General features: G+C 35.6%; 1 protein-coding gene and 1 long non-coding RNA gene across 4 annotated transcripts in view; one reads left to right on the top strand and one right to left on the bottom strand.

The window, feature by feature from the left end:
* The first annotated feature begins 229 nt into the window (after positions 1 to 229).
* Positions 230 to 26,558, top strand: part of LOC133840576 (KN motif and ankyrin repeat domain-containing protein 1) — a 39,979-nt gene continuing 13,650 nt past the window's right edge. Inside the window, exons 1-3 of one of the 2 annotated variants that reach the window (XM_062272476.1) lie at positions 230 to 741; positions 2,004 to 2,434; positions 19,504 to 19,547. In XM_062272476.1, coding sequence (XP_062128460.1) covers positions 2,433 to 2,434; positions 19,504 to 19,547 — 46 coding nt within the window. In that variant the 5' untranslated portion in view covers positions 230 to 741; positions 2,004 to 2,432. Of the gene's footprint in view, positions 742 to 2,003; positions 2,435 to 16,364; positions 16,614 to 19,503; positions 19,548 to 26,558 lie in introns of those variants that run through there. The other variant, XM_062272474.1, reaches the window with a different exon arrangement.
* Positions 11,860 to 16,022, bottom strand: LOC133840580 (uncharacterized). Of its 2 annotated transcripts, XR_009894198.1 has the most exons (3): positions 16,008 to 16,022; positions 12,052 to 12,265; positions 11,860 to 11,982 (listed from the first exon to the last, which is right to left on the bottom strand). It is a non-coding gene; the product is annotated as an uncharacterized LOC133840580 (long non-coding RNA). The 2 variants fall into 2 exon arrangements; XR_009894197.1 differs by lacking the exon at positions 16,008 to 16,022 and having other exon boundaries at positions 12,052 to 14,186.

Here is a 26,558-nt window from a genome sequence, read left to right as displayed (position 1 = left end):
GGAGCATGCACAGCAAAACGGGTAATAAGCAATAACAAACAACAACAACAGCGACGAGTTAACCCATTGAAGCCAACTACAACAACTGTTCCGACTACGACTGCGCTCAGCAGACAGCGACGGACGCGTCGCTGCTTTCTACGCTGACAGCAAGCGCCCAAGCTGCGACTGCGGCTCTGTTGAGTGTCGCACCTGGCGCTCAGTTGTGGGCAGCGCGGCCAGCTAACAACAACGGCAAACAAAACAGCACGCAAAGCGCGACGCGCGTTCAGCATTTTGTTTATTGTTTTTACGAGTCAGAACTTTTTTTCGTGGAGTTTTGCGAGAGAGTGAGAGCGCGAGAGAGATTGAGAGAGTTGAGAACACTGGAAGTGTTTGCGAGCGTGTGCTTGTGTGTGTGTGTAGGAGAGCGAGGGAGTGTATCTGTGAGATCAACAGCTAGCAGCAGCTAGCTGCAGCTTCTCGTTGCCTGGCTGCAACAGTTTCGATTCGTGCGCGTCGCTTGCAACATCAAATTTCGCTTGTTTTCTCGGATTTCGGATTTTGGATTTCGTTTTTCGGTTCTCGGAGTTCGGTTTCCGTTTCGATTACGATTTCGGTTTCGGTTTGTTGTGATTCATGTGTGTGGGAAAAAAATGCAACTGAAACTGTGTCTGTGCATTTGCTGTAAAACGTTTTGGCGCTTCTAATTTGCGGCAGCTGCTTTTGTTGTGCTTTTAAGAGCAGCCAACAGTGAAACAGGTGCGTCGATGCGTAAAAACAAACCTCAAAAAACACCCAACCAATATTTAATTGTAATGCACATAACAATCGAGAATAAAGTTCAATTAAAAGAAAATTCAAAGATGAGAATTAAATCATTAAAAATGCATTAGAAGTCTGATAACTCATCTCAGTCATGAAAATTCTTGGAGCCACAGTCGACAGACACCTGCAATGACTAGTGGAAATTTTTGCAGTGGATTCGTGGAAGATGCTCCGTAATGCGTTAATGCCAAGCTTCTCCTCATAGATCTGAAGCTGGAAACCGCTTCAAACTGCCTCATTGAGTTCTGCACTAAAAGCAAACCCACGCCATTCTCAAGTGTTGTGTTTTACGAGTATATCATGTGCCTTTTCGATCTTTATGACTTGACCGTAAAGCCAAAATCACAAACCAATAAATTTTTCGCTTAGTTTGGTTTCGATGGGAAATTTTGTTGATTCTCTTTAATTGCTATCAGACATTGAATTTGGCTTAAAAGAAATACCTGACTTAGACACCAACGCAGAAATTATACAAAAAAAAAATAATATTTGATTCTTTGTGTGGGTTGCATTTGCCTAGCCAACTATTGATTGAAAACCTTGTAGTGTTTAAATCTTTGCTAATCGCAGCCTCAACAAAATTCTTACCATAATTGTTCTAATTGTGAAATTGTTAACAAAGCTTAACAAGGTCATTTTTTTTAGAATTCCGATTTTCAAATAGAATTTACAATGTTATGTATATGTATTTAACGATAGATGATATTTGAAAAAGATTTTGTCAAGTTTATTTACTATATTTGTGAGATCCCACTGAATTCTATAGAGAACATAAACTTGCCAATTAGACAAGCTTCCAAAATTAGAATATTTTAGTTTGAATATATGTAAATTTTAATGTCGAAGAAATCTTGAAATATTTTCGAACATAGATAAATAAAGTTTTATGTTTAATTTGAAATTTGAATAAACATACATTTTCTTTTTAAAAAAAATATTAATTTAAAGGGATCATAAACGTTTATTATTTAAAGTATCATTTTGAATATAGTTTCGTGCATATATTTTATATAACTGTCAGTTGGTTGACTTTATGATATTCATGCTCACGTCTCGCTAGTCATGAAGTTCATAGCTTAAAGTAATTTATCTAATAGATACTTGAACTGCTCATCAAGCTGACATAAAACAAATGCTGCCTGCTCAGCATAACGAAACATGAGCAGCAAATAAACCACAACATTTATACATTGCAGTGAACTACGGCAACTCAGCAGCAGAATGTGGAGGCAAATGCAGTCAAGGCGCGCTTAATTAACATGCAACTGGCAACTGGCAACAAACAGACAAAAAACAACAGCAACAGCAACGACGACGACGACAAGCTAACGACAACAGCACGTCGAGAAGTGCAATCGAAGATATCAAAAGAAACAAAAGTTGCCGATAGGCAAAAACATCAGCAACAGCAACAGCAACAGCAACGACAACGTCGTCAAGCTGTCTAACTAAAGTTCGCCAATCAGTCAAACTAAAGATGCAATGTCCAATGTTGCAAAGACCTTGCCCTGCAGCTGTTAATTAAAGCGCACCCCAGCAACAATTGCAGCATCAGCAAACAGCAACATCGACAGTCACAGCAACAGCAACACAGCAGCAACAGCAACAGCAACTGCAACAGCAACATGTAAGTAGCTGCTTGGCATTTGACTTTCTTTCAGCAACTGTTGGTTGGTTGGTTGGTGACTTTCTAAGCCAGTTGCCAATTTGGTGCAATGGCAAGCGACGGTTTTGGCAACATGCAACAGCGACAACAGCGGGCAGCCAACTTGCAACTGGTTGTTGTTTATTGCCGCTTAGCTGTCAACAATTGTTTGCCGGGCAAGCTAAGGATGGCTTGCGACTGGGTCGCGTGTTTGACACAAATGCCGAGCATAGTTTTGAAGGCGGTTTGCACCAACTGCGCCTTATGGTCAAAACCAGCATTAAGTATCATTCACAAACACACACACACACACACACACATACAAAAGTATCGACAGCTTCCTGCGCTGATTGCATTTTAATATGCTGGCTGCCGCGTATCTCAGAGATACTTTAGCTGGCGAGGCAAATGTTGCATGTTTGCTTAAGTAGCCGACGGTATAAATCAGCAACAACAGCATCAAAATAATAAGCAAAATGCGGCACGCAAACAATTTCAAGCCAAAAGGTGCTTGACGGGGGCATGGATCGCGTGCCAATGGCAGACAAGGGGTCACAATGGGTTAACTTCGCACTTAATGTGCCCATAAAACTCATGAATTTTGCAAGCAACCCACAGCATAACAAATTCTTTGGATATCTTCTTAGAATACAAAGATTTGAATTATTTTGCGATGCTTATCGTTGCCAGAAAATGTCAGCAAATATTTCAAATTCTATAAAAATTCTTTATCTTTCGTATTATCTGGAAGTTGACTTTAAATTAACAGTAGAAGACTTGAATACCATTATATAATTTTGGGCTGGACAATAGATTAGTTTTGATGCGAAATATTTCATTATTTCCTTACATTTTTCATAAATTATTTAATATCTTAAATCTTTCACTGAATACTAATGATTTTTTTTATCTATACTATTTGCCATTTGTCGATTTGCAATGGTCAATCCATTTCGTATAGTGATTTATTTAATTTTATTTCAAAATCGAATAAAATTTGTATTTTAAAACTTGAATACCATTATAAAATTTGAGCTGGACAATAGATTATCTTTGGCATAGTATATTCATCATTACCTTACATTTTTCTTAAATTATTCAATATCTTAGATCTTTTACTGAATACTAATGATTTTTTATCTATAATATTTACTGGACTATAGATTAGATTTGATGCGAAATATTTCATTATTTTTATTTTTTATTTTTTTTTTTAAGTTATTCAATAAATAAGACCTTTCATTGTATGCTTAGTGATTCTTTATTTATATTATTTGTCAGTTGTTGATTTGCAATGGTGAATCAATTTTGCTCATTTATTTAATGTTAAATTCAAATTAAATTTGTGTTTTTTTATGTAGTTTTAAACGTATATTTTAAAACTTGAACACCATTATATAATTTGGGATGGTCAATAGATTAGTTTTGCTGCGGAATATTTATCATTCTTAACTGATTTAATAAGTAAATATTCATTATCTATAATACTTGATTTGCAATGGTTAATCAATTTGGATAATTTTGAATACTGATTTGTTTATCTTACTTTCAAATTGAAATTAATGTTAAATTTACAAAAAAATTTCATAATTGTAAATGTAGAGAAATTTAGCAAATTTTTATTTTCAGTTTCTTAAAACTATTCAACTTAAAAGCAAATCTACAGTCGATTGCGATATACTTTAGTATTTTATAGGTATATTAATTGGGTATATTGTATGCAGTAAATCACTTTTTTGTATGCTGTTGCCCACTGTCACTCACTTTTCTTCCTATTCAGTGGCGGCGGCTACTTTGATGATCTGTGGCTTTGGCTTCAGCTTCAGCTTCGGACTTTAGCAATGTGTTGGGGTATTGGTTTTTGTACTCGGTTATTTGGCAATTTGTCGATCGCACATTGCAAGTAAAAGAGCATTTTTTTCTTCTTTTTCATGAGCTTTGTTATGTGGCATAGTTTTCAAAAAGTATCTTTTATAAACGAAGTGGCTGGTGTTGCACATTGCCAGCGTGTCGCTCAGCTTTTAATAGGCTTAAAGTGGTTGAGCAATGCAGCAACAGCAGCAGCAGTTTTTCTGTCTGTTTGCTTGGCTGTTCGGATATCCATCAAACCATTCACAGGCCATTTGCCACGCCTATGAACAACTGTATTAAGAAACAACAATGAGAACAACAACAGCAACAGCAACAGCGATTGCTGACCCTCGAGCAGGAGTATTGCTTGATGTGAACTTGGCTAACAAAATAAACAAACACAAAATAATAAACAAGCAAGCCGCAGCTATAAATGTCCGACAGTGCAAAAAGGCCATAATAATAAACTTAAATAAACACACACAGACCAGAAGAAAAAAAACTACATTAAACATAATGTGAACAAATTTGTGCGCCAGTCAAGTTAATACAACAACAGCCACAGCAACAACATTTGCTGCAACAACTTTTTTAGCTGTTTTTGTGGCCACTCATTTTTTTTTTAATTTTTTGTTAGTGTCAGTCATTAGCCAAAATATGAACACCAAAGCCGAGTCATAGTACAACCACAGTAGTCCATTACAATGTTCAGAGAAAAACGTTTTTTTTTTAAATTTTCCATCATAAATTACACTTGGCGAAAAACCCAAGGATTTCCTCCAGCTAATTATGTTCTAATTGGAAAACAAAAATACTGAATTAAACAAAAAATACTACAAATTAAAAATAAATATACGTGAAATGAGTTTAAGTAATTCACAACATGGCGGCAAAATTATACATTTTGTTTTGTTTTTAAGTTATGTTAAGGTCTGTTATTTTAAACTTTACTTCAATTGGAAGTGTTAAAAAAGTTACCATATTTAACAAAAATGTTTATTTGCTATTTTTTGAAACATGTTATATTATTGTAAGACAATTTAATTATTTAATGTTGGTGATTTTTTAGGTGTTCTCAAATAAACTTCAGATTTAACTTAACATTAAAAATGATACTATATTATACCAAATAGGAGCATTGTATATAATATTATTGGATACTTTACAATTCATTTATTTTATGTTGGTGACTTTTTGGGGTTTGTAAATTAAATTTAGGATTGTATGACCTTTTAGTAATGTAAACAGAGTTAGTTATTTACGAGGGTGTTAATTATGTCTTTAAATTTGTGCTTTTCTTCTATTGAAAACATAAAAAATTGTACTATTTTATACTGTTGTTTATTTATTTATTTTTTTTTTTTGAGAAGCATGATACATAATATTATTGTACACTTTACAATTTATTAATTTGATTTTGGTAACTATTGGATTTTATCAACTTTATCAACTTCAGATTGTAAGAGTCGTAGTAATTCACTTTATGGTCAGAAATTCATTTTATTTTTTTTAGATTTTGTTAAGTAATTTTAAAATTTTTACAAAATTTCTTATTTATTATTAAGGTAGCGTGATTCAACTTAATTTATTTATTTTTATTTATTTTGTAAGGCAATTTAATTGAATGTAGACTACTATTAAATGATAATTCTTATATATTATCCCTTTTTTTTGTTTGCTATTTTCACGAGTAGTTGCCAAATGTTTTTGAATTCATGGTTATATAGGTAAATACATTAATTATCGGATGACCAAATGCTAATGCATTTTCAAATACCATTCTTCACACAGTTAAGCTTAGACGTATTTACATAAATGCACACGTTTTTCTAATCAATTATGTGAAATTTTAACCAAGCTTAAACGCATAATATCTCAGCAAACGAAATTCGTAGTCGAACAACAATAGAAACTAAGTTGCACAAGTCGTGTCAAAAAAGTGCTTTGAAAGCATTATTTTTGTTATTATTTTCTGTGTTCTCTGCCTCTCTACGAGCTTTGTTTGTCGTGTTTTGTTTTCATCTGTGTTCGTTGTAGCATTGTTTGAGCGATTTGTTTGAATTTCGCCGGCGCCGACCGGCGACGATTGAAAACTTGGGAAGATGTCTCGCCAATGCCTTCTGCCCCATTGGGTCTCGAAGTTTTTTATCTCCGTCTTTCGGGCTCTGTGTGGCATTTTATCCAGTCACGCTGCAAGATGTTCTTGGTTCTCCCTTCAGCCCCGACGATGATGTCGATGCTTGGTTTTGGGTCTGGGCTCTGTTATTATGCCAAAGCCGGTTCCATCATCAGTTTCATTGTTGAAGAATATGTTTTCCCTTGCTTTGCAGTTTGCCTCGGTAATCGGAGCTTTTGATTTATGCAGTTGCCAACCGAAACTGTTGCAGTTGTTCTTTTTAAAGAGTATTTTTCCGAGTCAATATGTTTATTATATAAACAAAGAAATTTAAAATTTAAGGTATATAAAATTTGGAATAATGAAATTTAAACAAATATGTTAGAAGATTTAAAAGTTTTTCATAGTATTTATGTTCTTTATGTTTCTTATTAAAAAGTATTTTTCAGTTCAAGTGCTTACTATATAGTTAAAGAATTAATAAATAAATACAAATTCATTTGGATTGTATAAAATTCGCAATAATTAAATTTAAACAAATATGTTAGAAGATTTAAAAGTTTTTCATAGTATTTAAGTTCTTTATGTTTCTTTTTAAAGAGTATTTTTCAGTTCAAGTCCTTATTATATAAACAAAGAATAAATACATAAATACAAAATCGATTGAATTATATAAAATTTGCAATAATTAAATTTGAACAAATAAGTTAGAAGATTTAAAAGTTCTTCTTAGAATATGAATATATATTTGTTGCAGTGTATTTTATGTAAAGTATTTGCTTATTATACAAAAAAAAAATAAATTACAAAATCGTTTGAGTTATATAAAAGTTGCGCAAATTGAATTTTAACGAATTAGATAGAGGATTTAAAAGTTCTGCATAGAATACGAACTTATTACAGTGTTTCATTTTTAATAGATTTTGACTATACAAAGAAAAAGAAAACTTAAAAATCCTTTGAGTAAAATAAACTGTAAAGTAATTACATTTTATTGAATTATTTTTATTTTTAAAGGCTTGACATAGTAAAAATGAATTCTAAGAAGTTATTCTTATCATCAGAATTATTCATATTTCAGAGCATTGCAAAGTCCCGCATATTATATAATTTCGTTTTTCCATTTAACTGGCTGATTGCATTTTGTATATTTATAAGATGCGAAATGCATTTGAGTTTAAATGGATGCAGCACTTGCTGAATTCTGATACATTGTGGGAAAGTTGCTAAGTGGCAGTTTCAGATTTTTTTGGGCAGCTGCTGATGCGAGTAAATCTGAAAAGATGGCGATTATATATTCATATCGAAACTCATTTCGTATGCAACAGTTGTTATGCGATATTTTTGGTTTTACGCTAATACGATTTCGCAGCACAATTTTTGCAAAGTACTCGGTCGGTAATTGAAGACGAGTTTTTGGATGAATGAAATGAGCAGCCTTGGAGACAACTTCCGTTGTTGCCAATTGTGTTAGCTACTTGTTGACTCATTGTCTATTGTCTGGATGTGTCGGAATGCCACTCCGGCATCAGCTTAATGTCCAATTATAATTTGTACAACGGCAAACGGCAAATGTTGCCACTTCAGCGTAGCCCATTGAAGGTTGCTTGGTTGGTTTGGCCCATTGTACGTTCGTAATCGTAATGGCATAATTATAATGCTTTGGGCCAATTGAAATTTGCAGGCGTGATCTTAAGTGTTGAACAAAAATTGTTTCATAGTTTTGCCTGTGGCTTTTTTTTTTTGGTTGTGGTCAAGTGACCGATGATTATATTTAAGTACCTGTCTGCACTTTGATGTTTATGGATGCTGTCGACCAACAATAGAGTGCCAAAAGAATCCGTTAAAGGGTTTTGAAAATGATATACGCCTATTTCAAGTGTCGATCAGTAGGATTGTTCCATATAATTTGGATTGTAAATTGTCTTGATATTTGATACACTGACATAATCCCTTTGTCCTAAGCCACTGCTTGAAACGAGTTTTCAGTTTTTTATGGGCTTACTGTGAACTGTCAACAGTATTCAAGACGATCGCAACTCATTATTTACACATCACATAGTTGCTATTTTTGGGCTATCGAATTTCAGTTTCGTGTTGAAGTTCTCTCGGGGTGCCTCGTTTGCATATGACACAAATACGATCTCAGATCCCCACAGTCAAAGCCAATTTCAAAGCGAAACTATTTCTCTTATGAGTAAAGACGACTGGCGTTAGAATTGTTTACAAGTCGTCACCAATCCGGCTTGGCCTCCAAATATTTGCATATATTTTTGTCGTTTTTAGAAGTGTTCCACCTGCTTGACAAACTTGGAACCGAGTTGTGGACAATTGCGCAGCAACAAATCATCAATTTCAAACTCGGAAATTGTTTCAAGTTATTTTTCGTGTTTTCGTTTCTGTTTATGCGCTCACGACTGGCTCATAAAAAGTGGGCAGAAAGCACAAAAAATAAATTAAAAGCCAACAAAAAGCATTTTTTTGCATTAGTCGCTGTTGTTGTTGTTGTTGCTATTGTTGTAGGCAATGTCGATGTCTGCTTTGGCCTTTCAATGAAATCTGCGACTTACTTTCTCCAGCGTGCATTTGAAATTTGAAATTCAATTACGAAACTTAATACGCCCAGGTCTTAAAAGTCGCTTCAACTTATCGCTGGCGGGTAATCAATGCAATAGCGTAAATGTTTATTAATTGGCGGCAAAACGGGCAAAGCGAAGCGTATTGTACACTCAATTGGCGTACCCAACCTCTGACATACCCAGTATTATTCACAATAGAGATGTCGAATCTTTTAAGAACTAGTTCCAACGAACGATTCACTGAACTGAACGAATGAATAGTTTACAGTTCAGATCGTTCATTTAGGTCCTTTGTTCGTTTTGTTTGAGTGCCACTCTCATTTGATTAAATTGTAGTCAGTTTCTATCAGCATGACATTTGATCACATATAATATGTTAATATACATTTTTAGTCCAAAATTAAATTCTTAAAACAATAAGTAAAATATAAAATAAATATTGAAAACAAATATTGAATTGAAATAATATGAATTTCCTTATAAGAACAACAATGGAATAGCAACGAACTAATTGAACGCAAACTAAACTCATTCACAAACTGAGATCATTCACAAAGTTCAGTAGATTTTAGTACCATTTTCGTTCGTTTAAATCATTAGTTTTTTAGATCAGTTGAATCTCTTTCTCGCGTCGTTTCATAGATCGTTCATTCTTTTAAGTCGTTCGTTTGTTTAGTACTTTTGAGTCTCATTATCACTGGATTCAATTTTAGTCAGTTTGCCTTAGCATGTTCTTTGATTACATACTATATAATATTACTTTGGTATAAATTTTAAGCTTAAAATTAATAATATTTTCAATAAAATATATAATTTTTAAAACTATATATTATAGATAATGAAAATTATCAAAATTCGAATAATAATGAACGAGAAACGAACTAAATTAATTCAAACTGAACTGATTCAAATAATACTGAAAATTACTAAAGTAATCACTTATGGAACTAAATGTACGAGCGAACTAAATGAACTTTATGAACGAATAGTTCGTTCTCTTCGTGTTGAACTACTGAGCTATTTCACAAAAATTAACTACAATAAATAAGTAGTAGAGTAGTTTTAAAGAGAGTTCTAAAAATATTGACATAAACTTCTCTAATTGATATATTGTCAGTTTTTATTGCCGAATTTCAGTTAAAGTTAAATTTTAGTAGCTTGGACGTAAACATCAAAAAACCCAAAAGTATTTATAACTACACTTTGAGTCGATCAATTATGCCCAAATGACATTTGCTGTCTGAATTATCTCAGTCAAACTTCTTCCTCTTTAATTGATTTGCTAACCACTTGCACATGCTTGTCATACCCTATAAATCAGCTGGCAATGGGTATACAGATGTGCTGAGATGTGTGTAGAGCTAAAAAGCGAAAGGAAATAGCTAACAAATGCAATTGGGATGCGGCGTCATCGCATCAACAACATTGGCAGATGCAAATTGCGCATACGCCCCAAGGCACAAAGCGTTAGCCAAATGTCGACTGAGTTTTCATATACATACGAGTGCATATATACGCGAGTAACATTCAGCTGTCGGCTTTGTTGTTGTTAGCTGTAATCAGCCACTACTTAGCAAAATGCTTGTGCAATGATGCAATGTGCGGGAACTTGTCTCCGATTTACAATCCGAGATACGTGCGATCGGACATTGAGATAGCTGACAAATTACGGCGTGAGTTGAGCTTAACAGATCTCAGCTACGCTGAGCTGGCAAAAATAGAGTCCAACGACTGTGGGTGGGCAGGTCAAGCGTTGATCATGACTGGGATGATAATAGCTCGAGTTTGTTGCTCACCTTTGCCAGCGCCAGGCTGCGTCATGTCCAGCCGCCGATTGCAATCTCGCTTGAATACTATATTTATGCCTAGGTTCACCCCTCCCCGCCTCCTCCCTGCCAGAGCAGTCAGCCAACGACTATATCATAATTTACGAGCCGAACAAACGGCGTCAGACGTCAGGCTTCAGTGTATTCTGTTTTCGATTATGCGCCTCGTGGCATTTGGCAGGCATAATGTATTTTGTTTTTCTTTTTTTTTTTTCTGTAAAGAGCGTTTTTTGTTTTTTGCCGGCCTTGATGGCAAGCGCCTTTGGCGTTTGTATCTTGTATCTTGTATCTCGCTGGCCGCCGTTTTTTTGCTGACCACATGGGGGCGGCAGCAGGAAATTTGTTAGCCTGTCATAAAGTGCGCCGAATCGCATAAATTATGTTTGCAACGGGCTACGATCGTTCGTTTATCGTTTATCGATCGTGGTGGTGGCATGCAAACTATGGAAAGAAAACCAGCGAGCGAAAGTGTCGAATGTTGTTCTAGGAAACATTTTCAACAGCCGACGCCTCGCGGCAAAAGCAATTTCTTTTAATTAATTTTCAACAACTCTGTAAACCGCTCCGACGTCGTCTACAGAGTGTAGAGTGGAGAGTGTAGAGTGTAGAGTCTAGACATAACTCGACAGCACGATATTCTTCACACGCCAACGCAGGCACCGTGTGACAGGTGCTGATTGAAATGACCCCAAAAAAACGGGACGTCACTAAAAATGGAAATGGGAATGGGAATGTCTTTCACACTTGTCTTGCCTCTTGCGACTGTTTGTAAACTATCAAAAAAGGCTGGTAAGCATTTTTTTAAAAAATACACAACTTTCTTTAGAGAACTCAATCAAATTAAATACTTAAACAGGAAAAAGCAATTATCTGCGCAGTGTCAACGATTGGATACTCTTGTAAACAGATTCATTAAACTTCACTTGACAATAAAACACAGCATGTCAATTTGTTGTCAATTAGTAAGAGCAGCACTCTAAATCCATAATATTTAGCTGATCTCTTTTGATCTTCTTGAAGACAACTTAGTCCATAAACGATTGTAGTTCACTTTATTTGTTTATTGTTTACATGTTTTTGATTTGTTTTCGTTAATGTTTGGCACTGTTTGTAATTTGTCTAAGAGAATAAGTCTTTTATGTAATCAACCATGTCGTCCTGTAAAAAACAAACACATCGAAAGCTTAAAGTTTGTTTCAAATTGCAATTAATATTCATCAGACTTACAAATTTATCGGTAATATCGTCCCACAAATTGGCGTGGGACTCAGCCACAGTGAGTGCCAAAAGTAAAGCTGCACATGTGAATATTTTGTTGTTCATCTTGGGTCTTGGTTTTTATGATTTGCTCTGATTTGAAGATGCTTCGGTTGCTGCTGGAATTCTCTGACTGTCATCTTATCTGCCGTGTGCATAATAATAAATAGCTCAACAAAAGCTGCTGCTCCGAAGATAAGACGTAATTTGTCAAAAAAATAGAATACAAAGAGGGAGAACTTATACAATTTGTAAATACTCTGTAGCATAATATACTCTTAGAAGATAAGTTTCTTAGAATTTGGAATATTAATTCGACTTGCAGGGTATTCAATAGTCGAGTTGGCCTAGATTATTCAGTGCGTTTATTAATGAAGTAAACAAAATAATATCATCAACTGCCTTGAATATGTTTATGTACATATATTTAGAGTACTTACTCATATATATATATATTTACTCAGCACAAGATTCTGTCTCGCAAAGCAGATTACCGCAGTGAGGATTATCCGACTGCAGAATACTCTTACTGATTAAGTAATTGATGATAAGCGACAGAAAGAGTCAAGGTTTATTCATAAGATTCCTAAGAAATTAATCAGTTGTTCTTAGTTCGTTTGAACTGCAGGTAAACCAAAGTTGTTTAATTGATAGAGAGTGAGTTTATTATATGCTAAGTATTTATATAGAAGACAATCCGGAAATACTGCTAAGTGGCAGAGATCAGCTCAGAAGTTCTGTTAAAAACTCTCTTATTCACTTACTACCGACACAGTAGTTCGACACTCAGCGGGGTCTCTGAAAAAACCACTTGTAATGAACGTGAAAAAATATAAAATACAAATGACAATCGTTAAAAAAAAAACAAAAACAACTGAGCAGTTGAGTAAACGATCGACTGAGCAACTGAGCAACGCCGGCGGTCAAGCTGGCACATAAAAAATAATGATTTCCAACCAAGGCGGCAATAATTTAAACAATACAAAATTACATTAGCTACAACACATCAATAAAACATTTTCATTGATCTCAACTCGAACACTGAGATTGGACATTGTAGATTGTAAATTGTAGATTAGAGACGCCTCGGGCACCGGCTCTTGGGAGGCTATCCTAGGATAGAAATCGATTGGGTGTGACGCATAAATAATTGCAGGCATTCATTTAAACTTTTATGTACGTATCTTTGGGCAATGAGAGATATCTACGTGTATGTGCAGAATTATTTTTTGTCTAACGCATAATTAAAAGCCGTGAAGTCCGCAGGCAAAACTTGTTTATGAAATCATTGATACCAAAAATACGATATGAGACGACGGCGAGTTCAAACCGGCTCAGTTCTCAGCTCCAATAAGTTGAGGCTAATTTGTATCTACGCCTTGGCCTCGAGGGCCGTGACAATTTATACCAAATAGAATAAATATTACTGCCAAAAGTCATGAGGCATGAAATTTTGTCGTTAGCTCATTAACAGTTTGCCGAACTGACTAAATATTATTCAATATTTTTATACGTGCTTCTTTAGAAACACATTTACATAATTTATAAACAAATACATAAATCAATCGGCTTCCCAGATAGTGCACACTTCTGTCTCTAATAATGAAATTAAAATTAATTTCATGGCTTGTCACTTGAGCTAGTTGGAGTTCAACACACGCTTGCATCATCATCATCATCATCGTCGTATGGTAATCAGCTATCAACTGGAATTCGTCTCCTACTTATAAGGCGGCAATTGTGTAAATACTATTTCCACATAATCAACTATTGATAATTACTGCTGCAGGCAAACATTTAATTTGACTTGCAATTCAATTAACTATTTCATTAACTGACTTTTTAACAACGTGCTGCTGATGGTGTCATCGAATACTGTTTTCTATTGTTGTTTGCATTAACGGGTAGATCGATAGTTAATATTTTTATTGTAGTGTTTCGAGAGAACAAAGATGCTTTGAATGTCGTTCGAATTATGAATATATTATGACTAATACTTTTTCCATGATCTTAATATAAAATTAAATTTTCAAGCATATCACGACAATTTTTTCAAATAGGATTTTTATTAATTTTTTTATATTATGCTTCTAATTTCACGGTAAGATATTCTAGAGTAAAATATCGATACAATCTCCAGTTTTATATTGGTTTCTAATCCTAAAAAGTTTAACCAATAAAATAAGAGCCTTTTCAAAATTTTGCAATTTTATATTAACAATCTCAAAATTTATTCCGTCTATTTATTATTTTTTATTTAACAAGCGTAATTTTGAATCTATATTCGCGAATTTTGGTAACTAAAGTCTTATGATTCCTAGTTGCGAGCAGATTAAAAATGTATAAGTTATATATTTTTTTATTTAAGAATTTTTTTTTGTATGGGTACAATCTGGTATCTTTTCTACTCTCTGGTATATTGGTATTTTGAATGTAGTATATCAATGTATAACAATATACCAAGTAAAGCCTTTGGTACATCTTAGTATTTATGCGGTGTACTTATTTGGCATATTTTAAAAATTATACTGCTTTTATTCAAATTGGATAGCATGTATTTCACAGTCGAGCAAACTCGATCATAGCTATTTACTTGGTCAGCATTGAGATAGTCACATCAACATTGATTTTAAATTAATTTATGCTAAGCTTAAATGTCATACAAACTTTGGAAATGTCTTCCTATTGTGAGTTTCCAAAGTGAAATTTAATTTGATAATAAAATTGTTTTGCTTTTGAACCCATTTGGGTTCTATTCCAAAGTCGAGTTACCAAGTTTTGATTGTATTATTTTCTATTATACTCTTGAAATATACTTTATGAATTCATCATTCCAACTTCTGCTGTCAGTTTAGATTCAGTACTTCAGCTTGTCAAATCCGAGAGTGTTCGAATTTGAATCCATTTTTTTTTATTAGCCGCTGTGGCTATTAATTATTTTTAGATCCACGTCGCATATAACCTATATTCATTTGTTTTTAGTGCATTCGCCCACTTGTATGTCGCGCTGAACGTATTTTGGTCTCTCGAACATCGTGTAAACCTCAATTGCGCTCTCGTTATTGTTGTTTCTGTGCATGTCGGAACAAACAGACATCGAGTGCATAGTACGGACAGACTGCATGACATGCAGTTTGACGCATTGTAATGACTTGAAGTGTTTAGGAGTTATCTTATCGCCGCATAGAGTGTGTGTTGTTGTTATTTTGGGGCAACAACAGATTTTCTGTGTGGAGCTTGTTTACAATGTGGGCAGCTGCACTCGAGTATTGAACCTTTGCGTAGCTTGTTTATGTACTATGGTCAAGTGTTGGGCGCGAGCTGTTCTCTAATGACTTTGCTAATAAAAATTCTAATGTTCGTAATTACATTTCTATATTTTTTTTGTTCATTAATTAACTATTGATCATTGCAATGCATTGCTCGTAACATCAAAGCTCACTCCGGTAGACGGCGACACCTTTTTGGCTACATCAATCATTTTTTTCAAGGGGTTGCAGCCGCTGCTGTTCCCAGCTAAATTAATCGCAGTTCTCACACACTCACACATTAGTCTATCTATATGTGTGTGCTGCACAAACAACAATCCAATAGATACTACGCTCGAGTCGAGCTGTAAGCTATCGCTTATCGGGCATGACGCTTGTTTGGGTGTTCCAACAAGTTACGATGCCGCCTAACAAACTGGCAACTGGTTTGCTGCTGTCGATTGTGTTGTGTTGGACGCTTGTATTTATTAATTATCGTATCGATAGCTCTCTCATTTCTGAGCTTTGCTTAAGGCCGAAAAAAATAAAAAATAGCTCGTGGTATTGTCTGTTTTTTTGTTCTGCCTGAGATTTCATTGGCGCTCTTTTGTGGCCGTCAGCAAACAACAAATGAAAACAAAAACAAACACACATGTATAGCGTACACCTCACACTTACACACACACACTTGCACACTCACGCACACAAATGCACATTTACAGAGCATAAAGTTCAGCGGGAACTGGTAAAGTTTTTCTCTGTTCAGTTCGATTCGAGCGATTTTCGAGCGCGGAGCGTTCACGTTTCGTTCGGTTCCGTTCCGTTCAAGCGAGTGCAGTCAGTCGGTGAATAAGTAACAAATAAATAACAAAAAGAGTATAAATTTTTAGATTGGTTTTAGCCAAGTGAAGTGCGGCTGACTCAGCCAAATGTAACAAGAAACAGAAAAAGTATTTCTCAAGCCCCAAACGAATCGATAATGGCGTGAAGTTTCGTTGCCAATCAAATATCAGAATTAATTTCGGCATAGAACTGCCATTTGGCTAAATATAGCATATGCCAATTAATTAAACACACTGCCTAGTGTCAGCTAATAAAGCCATTCGGAAATTACGTATGCAGCATGAGTGTGAGTCTCAGTGATATCGGAATCGGTAGAATCGGGGGAAATGGAAATGGAAGTGGTCTACCCGGCGATTTGCTCAGCTACGATGAGTCAAAGTTTGCCCAAAAGATAACACACCTGACACCCACGGAACAGGAAGCCGTTAAGCGATTTTGGAGGTAAAGATAAGCAAACCAAGCAGCCGATAGCTGATCTCTCAAAGAGTTGCCTCAAAGAGTGTTGAAAATGTTAATTAATTGGGCGCAGTTGAGAAGCTGATCACAGATTACACCTAGTGTAAAGTTGTGTAGGTGTTTCAGAGGTGCGAAAGCAGTGCCAAGTGTCGAGTGTCGAACAAAGAAAAGTAAAAACTTTTGCAAATAATAAATAAATAATTCATACATATCGACAAATTGTCTCAAATTAATTGGCAAAAAGCATTAATAGGCAAAAACCTGTTTGTTTATTTTTAAGTCTTAAGCCGAAAACAAAGTGATATATCGTTTGTTTCAATATATTTGAGATTTATGCAGATTGAAAGAGTTTCAAAAACTCATTAAGCAATCAAGCATAAAATTAAATGAATTTGTATGCGATTAAAAACGCTAGAAAAACCCGTGAGAGGAAAACGCCAGCAAAACGCGCCGTGTGTCCAAGTGTTTGTTTTGCTATTGACAACTGTTCAAATAGAACTTATTTATCAGATTTATAAATAAATCAATGCATTCGAGTTGCCGATGGCACTCGCAACGCAGAATGCGACAAATATGCGCGACGCAGTTTGTTGCGTGGATACCAAAAGGTGCACGCAGATACGCAGATACAAAAGTATCTCAGCTGCAGAGATACTTTAGTGTGCTTAGCTCCACACACTTGCGTTGTCACAGGAAAATTATAATAAAATATATCAAGCTGTCAGCATTTTGAGTTCTAGTCGCGGCCCCTTTTGTTGTCATTGTTGTTGCCTCCACTCCGCTCTGTTCATTTCTGTTCTGTTGTTGTCGTCGGTATTTTGAAACATCTTTGAAACTATGCGCGCCACAAAATCCACAATAATCTGTTTGCCATGCCATAAAGCACAAGGGTCCCAGGCACTGCACTGCACTCATTAGTGAACTTAGCCTCCTTGCCTGCTTCCTCTCGCCCCTTTCGTAGTGACAATGTTTTCCCGGAAAATCGTACACGCGTGGTGCATTTCTCATTTTCATTTTCATTTGTTTTACTTGCACGCAACGGAAGCTGCAATTATTTATGATTTGTTTTTTGTTTTGTTTTTCGAATTCATTTCGAATTTGATTCGGAGTCCTTAACCTGATGCAATTAGTCCCAAAAATGGCGATGATGGAGAAACTCTGCCAACGGTCCGTGCATTTTCCCATCTTATTAGATTAATTGCTTGTCATGTTTTCCACGCACAAGACACAACAACAACAACGACAACAACAGCTTACAGCAACAACATTGTGGCTGATTTAAAATAAAATAAACAAATCATATTGAAAGCTGTCTTGCAATTTGCTGCCATATTTTTCATGTTGCGTTTCTTTCGATTCCAAAATTTATGTAAAATGAAAATTTATGCGTCAACTGATTTATGCGGTTTTCCGTGTCGCATGCATGACAAACCCTCCTCTCCACCTCCTCCTCTCTTCACTGCTTGCCTTCTAATACTATTATTTTTGAACCCCTTGCACCCTCTCGAGTCGTGCCTCTCTCGAGTTGATCGTCTGCGTCTGCAGAGTTGCATCCATGTGAAACGAGCGGCGGCGTCGCTTATTTTTGGAGTGCAGACCAAATTAATATGTGTGTTTATGATTATGATACACGAATCGTTATGCTTACACATAAATATTTTCATGCATCTGCAACAACTTTGTCAAGAAATCGGTAAAGCGTGGACCAAGAAATACTACATACATACATAGATATGTATATATGTCGCATATACTATATAGTATGCTACATGCTGTATTTTATTCTAAATTTATGCACACAACATCTTTAAGATGATCGTTATTTTTGGACAAGTTGATATTATCGGCTCCTCGGCCAATTAGTATTTCGGCGCTGCCAATACTCTACCAAAAGTTCGCACAACTATTGCACACATTTTGTAACAGTCAAAAACACGGATGATTTATTTGGGAGAATGTTTCGATTAAGCTTAATATATTCTTATACCATTAACTTCAGTCAGTTAATATTAATTTTATTTTAATTTAATAGTTTTAATACTTCCATTATACATTAATGATCTAATTAAATATTGAACTATACATTAATTAATTTATTATATTTTATATTTTTCTAATATATGAGGATTGCAAAGCTTTCTGCTAAAAAGAATAATGGATTCAGTTTCTCAATACATTTTTTTTGTTACTTTTAATACATAGAAAATTTCTTTATGAGAATTCTTCGATTAAGTTTAAAATATTCTTATACCATTAGATGGTGTTAATTTAGTTTTATTTTAATATAATATATAATATTGATCCTAATCCATCATACATTTATGAGAATATATTTATTATGAAATATGGCCAAATTCTTGTATTAAATTATTATATATGTATATATTTCTTTTTATATTTGGGGATAGCATATATTATAGCTAAAAAATATAAAGGATTAAGTTATTAAATACTTATTTTTTGTTTTGGAGCTGTTCATTATCTGTTAATTTCTATTCACTACACAACACTTAAACTTTGTTATTCTTACGCAATACTCAACACTTCAATTCAGTACTCATTACGAAATACGAAATAGTCAACTCTTCACTTATTACACAGCACTTCAAATTAAATAAAATCGATAACAGAACGAACAAATTAAGGAAACGATATCAAAGCGCCACTTGCCTTGATCGTTGCTAAATGCCATACTATAAAATAGAACAAAAATAATCAAATTTGTACAAAATTTGTAAAACAGAAATAAATGAAATTATCACCCTTCTACAATATATTTTTAAGAAGTTAATTTGTTACCCTTTTATATTTTTAATTCTCTTTACATATTTGCCATTATCATAACCACTTTTCTTTCGCTTTTTTGCATTTGCAGGTCGCTTGTTTTGCGGAGTCAACGCGCCTTCATTGAGGAAAATGGTACGTACTCGTATAGCTGCCATTCGTGGGTTTTTTATTTAGCTATAAAATCGTGGCTTATGCCCACATGCCACTGAATCGGATGTGGGTCAACTCGACGCCCGCACAGACATCGCATCGAGTTGACTTTAACTCTGGCTCTTTGGTCTTGTTTGGTCTATGGCAACACCCACCTTTTAAGAAATATCTTTGACTTTGCAAATTTGTCGCAGCGGCGTCTCACAGCAATTTACGATGCTTTGCTGTTGTTGCAATTGCATTTTCAACGCACTTTCCATTGTCCAGACCCGTTGCCCACATGTGGAAAATTCAGCTGCTTTATGCAAATGCTTTTTGAGACTTGGCTGTCACTTATGTTGCGTCGTTAACGCCCCCCAAACAAAAATATAACATTTGCAATTTCAAATATTTGAACACTTGTGATTTTTAATTAAGCTTGAAAGCTAAAGCCGGTTTCTGGCTTAGACATTTGGCGCACATCGATGTAAATACTTTTTTTTTTGGGCCAATTTATAACAGCGGATATGAGTTGACACTTTTAGTTTTTGGGGCGTGGGCGTGGCCAGTTTGTTGGCGTTAATTGAAGCAATTAAGTGCGAAATGTAAATGCCAAGACTTCAACTTCAACATGCTAAGTCCAAAGATTGGACTTATTAGCCACACGCATTTTATAGTTTTAATATTATTTTTTTTTATTATGCTTTATGTGTAAAATTTATGATGACGCAAAGGTAATCATAATAAAGTTACAGTAAGAGCGAAGAGAACAGTCTTTCATTAATTGGGTAATCAAATGCGTAGAAAATGCCATAAATTGGACCACAGTGAATCGTTCCACGGGGAGCACTTTAAAGGAAATCAAAGTGAAATGTGAAGACAAGGCGAAGAAAACTCACGGAAGAGATGTGTAATTAAGCAAAAATAGCTACGTGCACTATTAAAGTCGAGACTCTATTTATTTCACTATACAATTTGGCTTTTGGGACCTGTAGTCAAACATTAGCTTAGAGAAATGTTGATGTCTTTAATTTCTTTGAAAAAAAAATAACCAAAGCGATAAAGCTTTGTTAGTCTGACTGTCTTTGTGACAAAGTTATTGTTTTCACAACATTTCAAGTAGATCTAATTTGTGTTAGACTTTAACATTTTTTTTTTTTTTTTTTTTGAGGACTTTGCTTTTATTTATTGAATCTTCTCTAGATTTTGAGACTAACAATAAGTTTACGAATCTTAACATTAAAATTTAGCTAACAGTGTGTTAAAACTGCATTCTGGTTGCGCGTCCCTCAGGTCGGTCGCTGGGTAGGTAAGTCATTACGACGAAGACGTGATTGGTTGCTCAACCTTGTTAGACCTCTCGCCAGGTGGTTAGGGTGCAACAGTAGCTTGGTAAAGTACTTTTCCTTCTGTTCTGCGATCACTTCTTTGACTGGTAGGATGTTTAAGTCGCGTTGTATGTTTTCGTTGCGAACGTACCACGGTGCCCCGGTGATGGTTCTCAAGATCTTCGACTGAGCTCGCTGGACTATGTCAATATTACTATTGCTGGCACTCCCCCATAATTGGGAGCCGTACATCCATATAGGTTTTAGTACCGAGTTATACAGCAGGACTTTATATTCAAGGCTAAGGGGAGACCGAGCGTTGATAAGCCAATGAAGGCTGCTGGCTTTTAGCTTTAGGTGTGTTCTTTTGGCTTCAATGTGCCGGCGCCATGTGAGTCTTCTGTCGAGGTGTACTCCTAGATATGTCACTTCGTTTGCTTGCGGGAGTGGAGTGTTGTTTAACGTTAGCGGCGGGCAGTTTTGTCTGTTCAGGGTGAATGTAACGTGCTTGCATTTTTGTTCGTTCACTCTAATTCGCCAATCTGATAGCCATTTTTCAACATCGACCATATGAAGAGCTAGCTGCGCAGTTGCTTGCCTCGGGCATTTTGAGCGGCTAAGAATAGCTGTATCATCAGCAAACGTAGATGTTGTTATTCGTGTGCTTGTCGGGATGTCTGCTGTGTAGAGGACGTATAGTGTTGGCCCTAGCACACTACCTTGAGGAACTCCAGCTCCAACAGTGAAAACATCAGATATAGCAGAGTTGCATCTCACAACAAATTTTCTGTCGTAAAGGTAAGACTCTAAAAGCTTATGGGTGTTGCTGGGGAGCATTGTCTTGATCTTGTACATTAGACCTTCTAGCCAGACTCTGTCAAATGCTTGAGAGACATCTAAAAATATGGCAGTACAGTACTCTCGTTTTTCGAACGCGTTCCGAATTTCTGATGTTATCCGGTTGACCTGCTCAATTGTTCCGTGCTTTTCACGAAACCCAAATTGATGTGACGGGATTCCTTCCTGGAGTCTTAGGTACGTGTTTATCCGAATCAAAACGCATTTTTCAAAGAGTTTAGATAAGCATGAAAGTAGGCTTATAGGTCTATACGACGTGGGGACTGTGTGGTCTTTTCCCGGCTTTGCTATCATTATTATAATTGACTTCTTCCATCTCATTGGATAGTAGCCAAGTTTTGCGATGGTGTTGAAAAGCTGGGTGATAGTGCAAACGGCGCAATATGGGAGCTCGATGATCATTTTGGGAGTTATGAGGTCGCATCCCGGGGATTTTTCGGATTCAGTTGATTTTTGATGATGCTAACGATTTCATTTGGGCGAAATTCGATTGGCTCACGTTGAAGCTGAGGCTCATTTGATAAAGTCGGCAGAGTAAACGCACTCGTGGCAGGATTTGGTTGGAATACATTTTTAAGGTGGTTGGCAAACGTGCTGGCTCTGTCTGCATCGCTACGCGCCCAGCCTCCTGTGGGATTTCTTATAGGCATCACGGCTTCTTTCGGTGAGCTCAGAGTAGGGTGAGCTCTCCATAGTGAGTTTTTCGTACTAGAAGTACACAATTGCTCTATGTAGTGGCGTTGGACATATGCTTCTTCTTGCTGTAGAGCTTTAGTAAGTTCACGTGAGGCATGTCTTAAACGTTGCTTAGAAGATGGCGATCTGTGGAATTGCCACTCTCGACGTAAGCGTCGCTTTTCGAGGACGAGCTGCTCGATTTGTAGATTTGTCTTCTTTCGATTGCTTTGTGTATTTATGGTTTGAGGTGTTGAAGCTTGGGCTGCAGAGACAAGTACAGACTCCAGTGAATTAACAAAGCTGTCTACGTCGGCTTCATTATTGAGATGGGGACTTAGCTCAATGTGTGAGCTTATATACTTTCTGTACTTAATCCAATTAGTTTTCTGTGAGGTCAATTTTAGTGATTGTTCCAATGTTCCTGGATGCCGGAGTAGAATAAACAGTATAGGCGAGTGGTCAGATGAAAGATCCGAAAGGCATTCGGCGCTTATCAGATTTTTGGAATGTTTTTGGTAATCGCAAAGTCTATTAAATCGGGCAGTTTCTTTGGGTCTGCCGGCCAGTATGTTGGTGTGCCAGGAGATACATAGTCGAGCTTGTTCTTGGCGTTGATAATGGCATTGTAGAGCTGCTTTCCTTTTGGAGTCACGAGACGAGATCCCCAGTGTGTGTGCTTGGCATTGTAGTCTCCTGCTGCTATGAAGTGGTCTCCTAGTGAGTTGAAAAACTGCATAAACTCATCTTCAGCTATAGTGAAGCGAGGGGGCAGTATACGGCGGCTAGTGTAAGTTCGTTGCCGGTATTTAGTTTTATATTTATAGATGTGGCCTGTAGGTAGTTTTTAGCAAATTTGTTATGATAGTAGTGCTTAATACGGCTTCTGATTAGAATTCCAGTCCCACCATGTGCTTTACCGTCTGGATGATTTGTTCCGTAGAAAGTATATCCTCGAAGATGAAAATTGTATTTGTTTGTAAGGTGTGTTTCTGAAAGCAGCATTACGTCGATTTGATTGTCGAGTAGGAATTGAGCTAACTCAAGTTTATGCTGTGAAACGCCGTTAGCGTTCCACGTAGAGATCCGTAGGGGAGTCATTATTTGGATTGTTGTGAAACCAGCATTTCAATCAATAGATTTTGGTTTCGCATTAAATCTTGCATAGTTGTGCGCATAAATGACATAAATTCTGTAAGGCTTTGTTGTAAGCTGCATATCATAGCTTCGAAGTTGCTTTTTGACTGCTCCGGCGATTGATGTTGCTGAGCCATGTTTGGTTCTTGGTATGCTGATTGCAGAAATGAACTTTTTGAGGCAGGGATAGCCGGTCCTGATTTTAAAGCGCTTGCGTATGTCACACTTTTGTCAGAGTTAATAGGTCCTAGTGAGGATCTGGCTGCAGTCGAGACTTTAACATGTCTAGAAAAAAACTAACAGTGTGTAACATTTTAAAACTAGAATTTGGTTAACTAAATTCTAGAGAACTGAAAATATGTTTTAGTTGTTTAAATATATTTTTTAATTTTTTAAATTTGGAAGGTATTCAAGCCATTTTGATGGATCCAAATATAATAATGCTGGACTTAGTGTATATTTTGCTTCCTTTACGACTATCTCAACTCAACATTTGCTTATATGTGAAAAATGTTTTAAAAATTCTCAAAAAATGAATCAATGAAAACTTTTAACATTTTATTGCCCATTTTTTGAATTGTAGTATTTTATAAGCTTAAACAAATACCGGTATACCAAATATGCTTCATGTTAGTGAAATTTCGAATACATTTTACCGAGTCCACAATATGGTTTTAACTTATGTTTCGACATGACTTGAGCACACTCAACTTTAGCTTTCTCACATATAATTTAATTTTGCATATCTTTATGTACATATCTATTATTCCAAATAATGTATAGCATAAAATGTAGAGTATTAAATTTGCAAGGCAATGATTGTACAATTTCTTTCGGTTTCATGCCGTATGTTTTTCAATTCTCGCAGTTGTCATTTTGGTCGTGTCAGGCAATTAGATTGAACAGACGCTGCACGTGTTTAGCATAATTATATTTTTGCACTTTACGGTAATTTGTTGTTGAGATTTCTGTAGATGTTGTTTTGGCTGCATTCGCTGTTGCGGCGGCTATTGCACCGTTAACTTCATTAGCTGCAGCTGCAACTACCGCCTACCCGTTGCAGCTTCAACCCAATCTCCCTCGTGTGTGCAACATTGTACACACGGATTGGACAACAAGTTTTCATTTTATAATACCCACTAGTTAAACGGTAAATGGGTATGATAATTTTGGGTGAACTGAAAATAGAAGACGGAGACATAAACTAAAGAATATTTTAATTTAAATCAGCACTATTATATTTATTTAGTCACATAAGTATTTTGTTTTCATTCAAATTGGATAGTTTATATCTCATTTTTTTGTTGACAGTTTAAGAACCTATATATAAATAGGTATAATATGCTAATAAGAAAGTTCAATCAATTTAAAAGTACATTAAAAGTCGTTCACAAACGTCTTTTTTTACATTGTTTTTTACATTAATCCGAGGGTATCAGGAAGTAGTCCAAATTCTCATACACTGAACTGACTTATTTCTCTTTTGACTCTGGCTTCAAATTCATTCACAAGCCGGCTTCATTTCGTATGCTGGGCAGCTTCTTCGTCTTCGTTTTCGACTTGGTCTTGGTCGCGTCTCGGCCAAGCCGCCCACACTGAAAATTTAGTCATTACTAGCGGACGCTGATCATGATGAAGTTGTTGGTAATAATGAGGATACGATGTGGTTGGTTTTTTCAGGGGGTATGCCATGAATACTTTACGCTGTTAACCATTAAGACCGCAACATCGATTCCCAAGTCTGACTCAGTGAAAGAGTCAGTTCAGCAGTCTGGACTATACTCGTAATTTAGGTTTACTTGTAGCTCGCTTTGCTGCCTGTCCACTGGGCTAATTTCTTAATTTTTATGTGCGCTGTGTGCGCGATTTATGTCAGTGTGCAAATAAATAGGCACCTTTTATGGTGCCTTCGGGATTGGGTAAATTAAGTTGTACAGTTTTGGGCCAACATCTGTGATGTTTCAATGCGAGTCGTGGGCAACGGAATGGGTTAAAAGCTAATGATTATTCATTGCGGTAAGATGACTAAATTGATACATATTGGAATTGATATTTGCGGGCTACGAAAATAAAAGATTTAAAAAAAAACTACTCTTGAAAATGTTTTCGCGTCATTGAGTGGACATTGCTTTCTCCGACGGATAAAAATAGCTTGAGGATTGGTGTCCATTACAATTAACGTAGAGTAATTTTAAGGGTTTCAAGTAATTCTTTTCAGCATATATTTCGAATAATAACTTATTGGTTACAAATGTGCAAACATTGTCATGTTTTGCTTAGAAATACGTAAGAAAGCTACAGTCGGCCATACTCTCTGGCCATACAAAAAAATACAAAGAATTGCTTATTTTTCTAAAAATATACAGAAAAAATTCTAAAATATAATAAAAGTCTGTACTAAATATATTGATACTATTACATTCAACATATATTTAATAGTTAAAAATATACCAAATTATCAACCAAAGCATTTCAAAAGAATATACCAACAAATATGACTGAAGGCTAAAAAAAATACCGATATACTATTACATTCAAAATATATTGTAGAGTACAAAATATACCATTCAAATAATATACAGAGAAAATACTGAAATGTACATGTATCATACAGTTCAAATTATACCGAATTGCTAATCAAAGTATGTTATATCCACATAATATTCCAACAAAATACTACAATAAAATACTACTACTACAAACCAAAGCATCTAAGACTACAGTTTTTGTCATATAAAGTATTTTTCAATTATTGATAGTTAGGTGAAATACATGAAGTAAGATTAGAACTTTGATTCGGCCTAATAAAGCACATGTCTAATTAATTTAATTGTGTAACTGTTGAGATTACATTAATTTTACCCAAGTTTATTAGGCACTTATCATTTCCTGTGCCTCTTGTTACATGCCTACACTCTTGTATGTTCTTGCAAGCACTATAGTGCACTTAACTCTTACTATTACCTTAAATAAAGCTGCAGATTGACTTCAGTCAAAAGCATTAGAAATTGCAGCA

This window comes from Drosophila sulfurigaster, chromosome 3 (assembly GCF_023558435.1).
Source record: "Drosophila sulfurigaster albostrigata strain 15112-1811.04 chromosome 3, ASM2355843v2, whole genome shotgun sequence".
Lineage (NCBI taxonomy): Eukaryota > Metazoa > Arthropoda > Insecta > Diptera > Drosophilidae > Drosophila > Drosophila sulfurigaster.
This window is presented reverse-complemented; position numbering and strand designations above follow the sequence as displayed.